General features: G+C 40.6%; 1 protein-coding gene across 2 annotated transcripts in view; it reads right to left on the reverse strand.

Annotated features, from left to right (window-relative positions):
- Nucleotides 1-4606: 4606 nt before the first annotated feature.
- Nucleotides 4607-12355, reverse strand: part of homer1 (homer scaffold protein 1) — a 42168-nt gene continuing 34419 nt past the window's right edge. For both annotated transcript variants that reach the window (XM_083641001.1, XM_083641002.1), the window contains 4 exons: nt 11437-11596; nt 7997-8107; nt 7803-7883; nt 4607-6751 (listed from right to left, as the gene is read on the reverse strand). In XM_083641001.1, coding sequence (XP_083497127.1) covers nt 6563-6751; nt 7803-7883; nt 7997-8107; nt 11437-11596 — 541 coding nt within the window. In that variant the 3' untranslated portion in view covers nt 4607-6562. The remainder of the gene's footprint in view (nt 6752-7802; nt 7884-7996; nt 8108-11436; nt 11597-12355) is intronic.

Below are 12355 nucleotides of genomic sequence, written 5' to 3' on the forward strand. Positions count from 1 at the left end.
ACAAAACCCTGGTTAAATCAACTTGAGAAACCTCGGTGCAATGTGAACAAAAATTCCTTGATTTTGTAACCGCAGAAAACCGGCCCGAAGTACATTTTTCCTACTTCGGTGTCGTGTTTGTAAAGAAGGACCACTAATATTTGACTTCTCCGTTATTTCTGTGGAATCCTACCTGGATACAACTGTCATCTCTAACCTCTCACGATGTCACTCTTTCAAGTCTGAGACTTATTCTGTAGCTTGCTGTGATGGCTTTGTTTTGAGTTTGATTGGACCGAGTGATTTTGTTTTTACATTCCCCCATATTGCCAGTGACCTCTAGACGTTGCTTAGGAGTAGTCTCGGCTCCCAGACAATTGGAGATCTCCACCTACCAATCACCTGGGAACTTCTTGTGAAAAAATATTTAGAACGGCCGCTAAACACGCCCCTTTGTCAACAACATGCTTTTTTTGCTCTCCGCTAATATGTAGGGCCTCCCCAAAGACTTTGGATATATACTGTATATATATATATATATATATATACACACACATATATATCAAATGTTTCCTCAGTTTTTTTTACAACAAAAGCTGTGAGAAAGTTCTCAGTCTCTAGTTATAGAGAAGAAAAACTGAGTATGTTACGAGTACTTATACTGCATACATTAAAATACATAATAGTAGCCATATTGTACTATACGTTTCACTACATGGGAAAGTTTATGCTGAGGAGGATCATATCCTCAATTTGGTACATACGTACTTTGGTCACCTTGGTTTTAGGGTTACAGTTTCATTACCATGGTGGAAATAATTTGGCAAAACAAAAATGTTAATGTCTTAATTTTGCAGCATTCTGACTTTTCCAATAGACACTCAAATACATTATTCATAATACAATGGAGGAATTGTGGAGGAGTGATTTGAAACTATACCACCTGGTTGATGCTATAGCCCAAGATGCTACTGTATATTTGATAGAACTACAGCGTTTGAGAAAGTTCATGGCAGGATATTATGCAGATATACTGTTTACCTCTACAGCCCACACATCACATAGCCCACACAGAGGAAATATGGAATAAACACCTGTTTGCTTATTCACATCCATTTGCGGAGATTTCTCAAATTTGAGACGGCACTTCTGTGAGAGCAAGAAGAATTTGCGAGCCCGTGAAGAAGGCTTGCGCTTAGCTTAGCAATAATCATGGACCACCAACACCATAAAAATATTAGCACACAGACGGAAGGCAGTCATGGTTAACTGTTTTGGTGTTTTTCCAAATCATTATTCATGGTTAAACTGAATGTTACCTGTGGACTTGTGCTGCTGACCAGGTCAATATTCTTTTCGCAATATATTTATTGGCATTTTCATTTTCATTTCAGTTTACAGGAAAAGTACAGAGATTAGGGATGCACCGATATGAAAATTCTGGCCGATACCGATAACCGATATTAACATTGCTGTTATGGCCGATAACCAATATTTACCGATGTCGATATGATCTGTATAAAAACACATTTCTACAATAATCAAATTTTGCACATACTGAAAAACACATGTAAACACTGTGAATTTAAAAAAAGTAATGCATTTCTTTATTTCCAAAACATTTGGAAAAGCCCATAAATCATAGATTTACAGCATTCTTTCCTCTCAATGTGAAGATTTTGGCTCATAGCGATAACCGATATTAACATTGCAACGTCGGACTGCCGCCGCCGATATGTTAAAAAAAATGACTAACATTGGCTGATACCGATATGATTGCCGATATATCGTGCATCCCTAGCAGAGATTGTCGCAACCTCCCCCAAATCAGTCCCTGCCAGTTCCCTCCCACCCTCCCTTAGAAAAAAAAGAAGGGTTACAGTATATTGAATAAAGCACAGGCAATGACAGTCAAGACAGAAATAGTGAAAAAGAAAACAACCGTCTAATTGCTGCTGTTACACCAATATTAAGACCAGGTCAATATTTTGACATATACCATTCCACCCCAGCACATACTGACATACAGTATGAATGCCTACTTGAATCTATCGTCTCACTTTTGTTTTTGTTTTTAATGATAGGCTGTTTTGCTGTTTCAGATGGGTTAATGGATTAAATTCATATTTAAATTTATTGATATGATTCCCCTGATGATGAATAATCGGGCTACATTGTGAAGATGCTCTTGAATGCCGCCTAGGGATCAGCCTCCCCCACCATTTGATCAAACTTCAAGACCCCGTGAAGTAAAAACTGGTGGTCAGTTCATGATGAATGGAAATATAGGGTGCTGGTTTTTTTTTAGTAAAAGGTGACAAGTGTTAGCTAAAATGCCAAGTGGTAAAAAAAATTATTATTGTATAAACTGTAGTGAAATGTGATTTTACTCAACATTTTGTCATAATTAGCATACAGTAACTCTGCATTATGAAGGCCTTACTCCTCGCATTCTGTTTACTTTGAGGTCTCTTAGTGGGGGAATGTTAAAGCTGACTCTAAATTAGCATTGAAGGGCAAATTCAATTCATTGTAATGTATGTATAACATTTCTAAATGTTTGGCATATTCCAATTGGTCACATTATACACCAACTTTAAGTAAACAAAGCCTATTTGGCAGGGTTGGTTGGTGTGAGGTGGTTTGGTGTCTGAGGCATCATCGCCCTCTGCTGGCAACAGAAGACACCCAGCTCTCCAGAGTTGACATTAGGATCATTATGTGGCGTTTATATTTATTTTACGTTTGGTTTATGTTTTTTTTATGCCCATTCAGCATGAGAGGTCTCTCTTTTCACTGCCTTGTTTTCAAAGATCTTTTTCATGCAAGTTCATTATTCATAATTTTTTTATTTAACTGGAGGCGTTTTTAAGTGTCTGGTTTTTCTTTTTGGTGTGTGTGATTTTATACCAGTCTCTTATGTATGACTTGTGTCAAACGTGTCTTTAATCGAAAAATAGAAACTCGATTTTTCCTGTATTGATAAAAAAAAAAAAAAAAGTCATACACTGAGTTACCACGGCTAAATTGAAGATGAACTGTTGAAAACAAATGGACTTACAACTGCTGTCCAGCTAGACTGTCGGTCTGTCTAGATGTAATAAGTGTTTAAATCTTTATTTGGTCTTTGGAGATCTCAGAATCAACTGTTGTTATCACACTACCCTTTTCTGCATGCATCATAGCTCAGACTGTGTGATTGCAATTGTTAAAAATTGAATCGATCTCATTCACGCACACAGATCTTGAATAGTGGCGTCTTTTTTGATTGTATGACTGTAGACCTCGGAGCAGAAAAGTTGCGTTTGCTCAGTAGTTACACCCATCAGTCACCGCTATGTCCATTTTCATTGTATTAGGGCCTATTTTGACATTGTGTTCTGGATTATTGTTATTATTTTTGCCTATCTTTGTTAGATGTTTGTAGAATTTGTAGTTATATGACCTTATGCATGTGACTGGTTTCAAGACAAACCCATCACAACGTAAGTGCAATAATTTGTTCAACTGCAAAATGTCATATGAATTATACTGTAATGAAATGTAAATCATGAAAATATATCGGCATGCTTAAAAGTATTGAAGTATTTATTAAAAACTTCAGATTTTTAAAAATTAAATAAGAATTTTTAAAGCAATACCATACAAATGTAAATGTACTTTATAAGGTTTTCTTTTTGTTGCATAATGCATTCCCCCCCCTACCGCGTTACATTCCTATCTGCTTTCTATTATCCCAAGTATATTTCCCCCCTCGAAATAAAACCAAGCATCAAAATGTTTTCCTGTCTTATTCTTTGATTACTCTTTGCCGTATGAAGACAGTGTGAATGTCTGTATGGAGACATTCGAGTGAATGTCCTGTATGAAGACATTAGTATGAATGTCCTGGGGCAAACCAGACCAGGCTTTTGTTGGCACAAATGGAGCGAATGTGTAAGCCCATCTGGACAGAGCTACAGTCATTCTCTCCACACAGTCATGCGTGTTAAGACGCTAGAATAGTGGGGCAGCTTAGCTAAAAATTCCATAACAATTGTGCATTTTGTGATAAAAACATAATTTGGTACACATAGCCAAAGGCATTCCAAAAACAATTGGATATTGGGGCATCATGAATTTTGAAGGGGGTGCGGGGGAATTCGATTTTTTTTTTGCGGCAGCTTATGGAAATTGTAACTGCAATAAAGTTGTGTGGACAATTTGTAAGGTTTGGGCAGTTATGACAATCACTTATTTTGAGTCTTGAATTGTGAGATAGAAAGAAGCTTCTGAGCAAGTCTAAAGTTCCAAATTTGAATTCCTCATAAGAAATGTATGATTTTACACCAAGCTCATCCATGTCAGATTAGTCTACACTTTATTGCAGTTACAATTTCCATAGGCTGGCAGTCTGTGGCTGCATTCCCCCCAAAACAAAGCAAAACGAGAGGGGTGCACCAACACAACATGATGCACCAATATTCAATTCTTTTTGGAATTCCTTTGGCTTTAAGTGTACCAAATGATATGCTTTAATATCACAAAATGCACAATTCTTATGCTTAACTGCCCCACTAGAAGCACTAATCTAGTTAATGATCAAATTAGAATGCTGAAAGGATGACACATGACTTCATGTTTTTCATTCATTTTTGTTTTACTATAAACTCAAAATTACAATTGTGTTTAAGCATGTGGCATAATCAACATTTAAAACTTTTTAGTCAAATGTTATTCCCTTTCAAGCTATAATATTACGATTCAGAATTTAAATGTGATAAAGTCACCGCTGAACCCATTCAAGTCTCTCAAAAGTACCGGATCCAACAACAAGCCCTTAAATAGTGTTCTTCAGGTATACATAACTATATTCTTCCAACATCACAGAATTTTTGGCAAATAGTAAACCCCAGAAAAAAGTACCGCAGGTCGCTACCGTTGATGCATCTTTGAACCAAAGGCAACATCAGCAACATTTGTATCTGTACAGAGAAATACCTATTTGGCAAAAGAAAATTTTCTTTGCAAATCCAACCTGTCATCACCTGCTATACAAGTATCTATATTCTCATTTCCTTTGATAAATAGTTCAAAAATATTGCCAGTTTTTTCCCAAACCAAAAAAACTACATTGACACCCAGACATTAAAAGTGAAAATGAGATGTAAAGAAAGAAAACATCTTTGTTTCGTACAACTTTGATGATAATCCGAGTCATCTTCAATAACAGTTATTTTAGCGTCAGTAATAAATTAACAAAAACGAGGATTCAATCATTTGAGCACAAGTTGCAACAAAAACGAGGGAAAGAAAACAAAATAATCTGATTCACCCATACATACAATTCCATTTTTACAAGTGCACTATGAATTTCGTTGTATTCGTATTCTTAGAAAAGTGTATAGAAAGAAAGACTATTGTAGCCACAGCTGAATAAAAACCCCGTGGGCTAAACTTGTCTCATTCGTATCCGAGAGAGGAGTAAATTACCTGAAAGTGTTTGACTTCTGATGCTCCCTTTTTGTATTGCTTATTTATTGTAGAAGATAAGGATGTCCTCCCCCGGCCACATTGGTAAATCCCTCAGTGGATCAAAGTCATGGGGAAGAGGAGGGGGGGGGGGGGATGACATTGGTAGCATTCAACCAGGAAGTAATCTCCTCATCACATTCGACCCCCCCCCCCTCCCCATCACCCTCTAAAGTTCAAAACAAAACAAAAAGTGGTTTCAGAGTCTGGCAAAAGCTTGAAAGTCAAATTGAGTGTCTCATTATTTGACTTGAATGTTCATTTGGTTGACAATGACATGTGTTGACATGGGTTTGAAGAATGCAACTGAGAGCAGGTAGAAAAAAAAATCAATCAAGTCAATGTCCTCTTAAATGGAATGCTAGTCTGATAAAGAAGAGACAAAAATAGATCATCCAGGAGTTAATCTGCCATGAGAGCCGAGGATCTTCCAGAGGGCCAGAGGGCAGGGAGGCATGATCTGAGCGGAGCCTCTTCACTAGGCTGCTGTAAACGTGTACCGATCTGAACGTGGATATATGAACGTAGCAAAAGTGTGTGTGTGTGTGTGTGTGTGTGGTGTTAATGCATAAAGTTGTGTGTAAACCGTAAACATACTTTGTTATGCACGTGGTATACAAATCGAAATAAGAGAACTAAAGTTGTTTATTCGTTGCCATTGACGATGCGAGTGGCGACATGCGGTAGGTGTGCAGGTGACGTCCGAGGCTCTCTTAGCGCTGGCTGCATTGTGGTGGTCGGTGATGGGGGCACCCGGGGCAGTGGTGTGTATGTGTGTGTGTCGGTGTGTGTGTGTGCTGTGGTGATGGGGGCAGTGGTGTGTATGTGTGTGTGTGCTGTGGTGATGGGGGCAGTGGTGTGTATGAGTGTGTGTGCTGTGGTGATGGGGGCAGTGGTGTGTATGTGTGTGTGTGCTGTGGTGATGGGGGCAGTGGTGTGTCAGTGTGTGTGTGCTGTGGTGATGGGGGCAGTGGTGTGTATGTGTGTGTGTGCTGTGGTGATGGGGGCAGTGGTGTGTATGTGTGTGTGTGCTGTGGTGATGGGGGCAGTGGTGTGTATGTGTGTGTTCCATCTAGCTGGCCTCGAGCAGCTTGGCCAGGGTGTCGCGGAGCTCCGTCAGCTCAAAGATCTTCCCATCCAGCAGCTCCAGCAGCGAGCGCAGGCTCTTGCGGAAGGCTTCCCTCTCCTGCTGGTCGCTCTCCAGACGCTGCTCCAGCTCGCTCAGCTGGGCCTGCAGCGTCTGGTTCCTGGACTCCGTGTCCTGAGGAGGGAGACAGAGTGCCTTTATAGTTTCAGCCAACAAAGACCCTCGAGGGGGGGAGGTCTGTCAGAAGCCGAGGGCGATCAGAATCCTGCCTGGATTCTTAAACATCTGATCATTGAGGTTTCACAGGTGAATGCCGTTCTCATTCAGATGTTCTAGCAGGCCTAAATAACAGACTATGGTGATACTTCAGTCAAATGACAGGGTTTGGTTCGGCACCAAGCTTCCCACTTTGAAGGAAGGTAAACAATTGTCATTATAGGGCTGGGTGTCATTTAGAAAATTATGAGTACCAATACCAGTACCTTAAAGTTATACTGATACCAACTGAGTACTTTATTCCATACCTTCCCCCCTACTTCATTCATTCCATTCGACTCTTGTCATATAGCCTACCCGATGCAAGACTTCACAACCACAGACTATGAGGTGTAGCTGCTGCGGTAGTGGGCCAATCACACGTCACATTAAATTGTGCGGGGATTGGCTGTGAACAAAATCATACAAATAGTAATTTTTTTCTAGGCTCTGCGTACAAAAACGATTGAATGCAGGTATCATTTAACTGGTACTTGGGTTATTTTGGTCGATACATAAAATAAAAAGGTATTGTGTGCTGATACCCAGCCCTACTTCTCGAGTGTCAATTATACATTTTTCAATTTGAATGAGTCAAGAGCCACGCAGGCTACTGCACATACAGCGTGTTCAGACTGTGTGTAGCAATCATGGCTGGAGTGATGCTTCAGGGGGTTTGGTGACAGTAAGGCGGGTTTTCAGTCATTTTATACGTATGTCTGAGGAAAATGTTGATATTCCCAACGGTCTCATCTTTTTCCCCCTCTGTCATGATGCCTTTGCATTTCCTGTAAAAACGTAGTTAGCCACTCGCTAGCTAGCGTTAGCTAAATTGTTAGACTCGGTGGCTTCTAATCAACTGCGCACGCTCACGACGTGACCACTTGAATGCCAAGCATGTCGTGTACACGACTTCTGGCCCAGTAAACACGAGTTCACGACTTGGACTTGAAGGGAGCATATTACTCACCTGTAGTTTCTGCGTCAGGGAGTCTTTTTGAGATTGGAACTCATTGGCACTCTCCACCTCTACTTTAAGCTGTTCCAATTCCTGCAAGTCAGTACAGACAGAAAGAACTGATATTAGGAACAAATAAGATCACGGTACTCACAAACACCTACTCAACACACTCAAAACATACCTCCAACACACTCAAAACATACCTCCTCTTTGGCCTTCAAAGCGAACTCCAACTCTTCTATCGTTTGGTTGAGTTCCGTCTTTTGAGATTTGATCACTGTTGTTTGACCGCTCATGCACTCCAACTCCGTCACCTGCAGCACAAACACACCCGTTTACCGTCGCATCACCCGCACATCACGAGAACCCGTATCAGGTGTGTCAGTCAGGCACTTCATACAGTACCTCTACACCTGGGTGCTGTCAAAGAACACATATTCTGTTTTCTCTGTTGAGCAGTAGCTCATTCATACATTCAAGAATGCAGCAAGTTCTAGTATTGTACTTTAAAGTCGAGGTGAACCCGTTCGTCACGTGCATCCGAGTCCGTTTCAGACTGAAAACAAATTGAGAGGCGGACCATATACAGTGTCGATGATTTGATTTGACAATTCTGTCGACTGGCTTTGGCATCGGCCAATCCTGGCGTGTTCCACCCCCAAATCGGGTGGGATTCAGCGTGTTGTCGTGCTACGCGAGTGGGATCCGCGGAGTACCAGGCAGCCACCGGCTTCGTGCGGAGCGAGCGGACAATCCGATGCATGGGTGCTGCCCGCCCGCCTGGAATCTCTGAGAGACGACCCCTGACAGCCAGGGAGGCTGTCAGGCTCGGAGGCGCGCGCCATTATCGTTATAATATTCCTGGAATGCGTGTTTTAACGAGCCAGTTACATTTCTTTGCATTCTTAGAGATTATAGTTTTTGTTTTTTGTTCATGTTTCTAACAATTGGCCAAGTTAGTAGTTAGTTTATGGGATAGGAATTCTGCCAGATGACAGGCACTAGGCGCCATTTTCGACTTCATTTGGAAGAGAAAATTATCCTGAAATGAAGATTTGATTGACAGCTGCATGTCGTGATATGATTGGTTGAAATGGGGTAGAAATTTGATAGTACTAGGTGACGTCAGCAAACTGTACATTACTGTTATCAATGAAATCTTGAAAAATGAACTTTTGATGTGAAAAAGTGTGAAAAACTAAAGAAATTAGATTTTTGTGATTTTTTTGCATACATTATAGGTGCACTGCATACCCAGGTATTTGAACTAAAAGAAAAGAAAAGCCATTTTTGGGTTCAGCTCGACTTTAACTAGGAATCATAGTATGAGTCCTAAAACCAAGAAATGCATTCGCATGAGTTCCCTCGTCTCGAAGTCAGTGTTTTTTTTGTTAGGTCTGCGATTATCTAAAACGTATGATAATTAGAGGGTTTGTTCAGCAAGATCATCTTTTCTTAGCTGAATCTTCACGAATGAACACCACTTTTATGATTTTTGAAACATTTCCGGGCAATCGTGATTTCTGATGATCATATTTACGCTTCTAAAATCATAAAGTGGTGTTCATTCGGGAAGAATGAACACATCTAAGTATCATAAACTTTTGTTTGCCACATGGCTTATTTTCTGCAATACTCCAGAATCCATTGGAAAATCCCATTGGCTTTTTGTCAACGGAATTCAGGGCGATGCTAACTTCCGGGTTGGCCTACAAAAATACATCATCCCTGCAACACTAAAAACATCATCCCTGCAACACTAAATACATCATCCCTGCAAGACTAAATACATCATCCCTGCAACACTAAATACATCATCCCTGCAACACTAAATACATCATCCCTGCAACACTAAATACATCATCCCTGCAACACTAAATACATCATCCCTGCAACACTAAATACATCATCCCTGCAACACTAAATACATCATCCCTGCAACACTAAATACATCATCCCTGCAACACTAAATACATCATCCCTGCAACACTAAAAACATCATCCCTGCAACACTAAATAAATCATCCCTGCAACACTAAATACATCATCCCTGCAACACTAAAAACATCATCCCTGCAACACTAAATACATCATCCCTGCAACACTAAAAACACATCATCCCTGCAACACTAAATACATCATCCCTGCAACACTAAATACATCATCCCTGCAACACTAAATACATCATCCCTGCAACACTAAATACATCATCCCTGCAACACTAAATACATCATCCCTGCAACACTAAATACATCATCCCTGCAACACTAAAAACATCATCCCTGCAACACTAAATAAATCATCCCTGCAACACTAAATACATCATCCCTGCAACACTAAAAACATCATCCCTGCAACACTAAAAACACATCATCCCTGCAACACTAAATACATCATCCCTGCAACACTAAATACATCATCCCTGCAACACTAAATACATCATCCCTGCAACACTAAATACATCATCCCTGCAACACTAAATACATCATCCCTGCAACACTAAATAAATCATCCCTGCAACACTAAAAACATCATCCCTGCAACACTAAAAACATCATCCCTGCAACACTAAATACATCATCCCTGCAACACTAAATACATCATCCCTGCAACACTAAATACATCATCCCTGCAACACTAAATACATCATCCCTGCAACACTAAATACATCATCCCTGCAACACTAAATACATCATCCCTGCAACACTAAAAACATCATCCCTGCAACACTAAATACATCATCCCTGCAACACTAAAAACATCATCCCTGCAACACTAAATACATCATCCCTGCAACACTAAAAACATCATCCCTGCAACACTAAATACATCATCCCTGCAACACTAAATACATCATCCCTGCAACACTAAAAACATCATCCCTGCAACACTAAATACATCATCCCTGCAACACTAAAAACATCATCCCTGCAACACTAAATACATCATCCCTGCAACACTAAATACATCATCCCTGCAACACTAAAAACATCATCCCTGCAACACTAAATACATCATCCCTGCAACACTAAAAACATCATCCCTGCAACACTAAAAACATCATCCCTGCAACACTAAAAACATCATCCCTGCAACACTAAAAACATCATCCCTGCAACACTAAAAACATCATCCCTGCAACACTAAATACATCATCCCTGCAACACTAAAAACATCATCCCTGCAACACTATTGGTGACAAATTTGCCAATCCTCTTTCCGTATGGAAATTAATTTAAAGTCATCACACATTTGGAAAACATACTTTTGGGTTCTTTGTTAGACAAAAACCACAACACACTACATCTATATGACCATACCATGATGTTTGGGGATATAATATTTCAAATAAAGCACATTGTTGTATTTAAGCAGTATAAGCATGAATGTATGTAATATGTGCAGCCTATACTGTAAGCCATGTTTGCTCACAGTTCATGAACAAGCAAGTCAAGTTGCCTAATTTTAGTGTATTCTCCATAAAACAGATGAAGTCAACTGATCCAGAGATCATGCTCAAACAAACTCAGAATAACTAGGTCTATATGTCATCCCTACTCATGCACTGTGGGGCGTGTACAGTCCTGGACATGTTTGGGTTAAGGTGTGTCTCCCTCTATTCAGGGCGGTCACTGAGTGGTACCCGTGTGTGTAGCCTCTCAGCCTCCTCCTGATAGGCCGCCAGCTGTTGTTTCCACTGCTTGACGTTGGCTGTGGACTCCAGCAGAGCTGCTGTTAGTTTGGCGTTGTTCCCCTTTAGTGCCTCCAGCTCTGCCTCCCAGTGCTTGTTGATGCTGGATGAGCTGAAAGGAAGTGAGGCAGAGACAGACAGTTACTGACGGGAGACTGACGGGAGGGAGCGGACTCTCGTCTACTCTCCAGCTGCTCCCATCGAGGTTTTAAACCTGAGGCCCAAGACTTCATGTAGGGTGCAACACAGACCATGTACACATTATGCATGGAGCCACTGTAAAGACTTCATGTAGGGTGCAACACAGACCATGTACACATTATGCATGGAGCCACTGTAAAGACTTCATGTAGGGTGCAACACAGACCATGTACACATTATGCATGGAGCCACTGTAAAGACTTCATGTAGGGTGCAACACAGACCATGTACACATTATGCATGGAGCCACTGTAACGTCACCCATTGGTTTGGGGACTCGCATTTTGAAGCCTCGAGTTTGGCATTTTGACCGTCGCCATCTTGGTCTATTTGACTCTAAATTGACTCCATAATTGACTAAATGAACATCATGCTGTATTGAAGAAGACTTGAAACTAGCGATTGAAACCATCAACTCATTAGGAAAGTGTTTGCTGAGGCCATACATCAAGTGAAAGGTAGGGTCATTTCCCCATAGACTTCCATACAATCTTCAATCAGACTTCTTTGTGCAGCCCGTGGAGTTTCCCCCTGCAGGCCATTTGAAAGAATGCAGGTTTAAAGCACCTCAATTTTTTTTTATAACCGGAGCTTGCCCCTTGGAATGCAATCACACCAAGAGCTAATTTTTTTAATGCATTTTTGGATTGGGTTAATTCTGGTTGACACT

Source organism: Poromitra crassiceps, assembly GCF_964638095.1.
Source record: "Poromitra crassiceps genome assembly, chromosome: 8".
NCBI classification, from domain to species: domain Eukaryota; kingdom Metazoa; phylum Chordata; class Actinopteri; order Beryciformes; family Melamphaidae; genus Poromitra; species Poromitra crassiceps.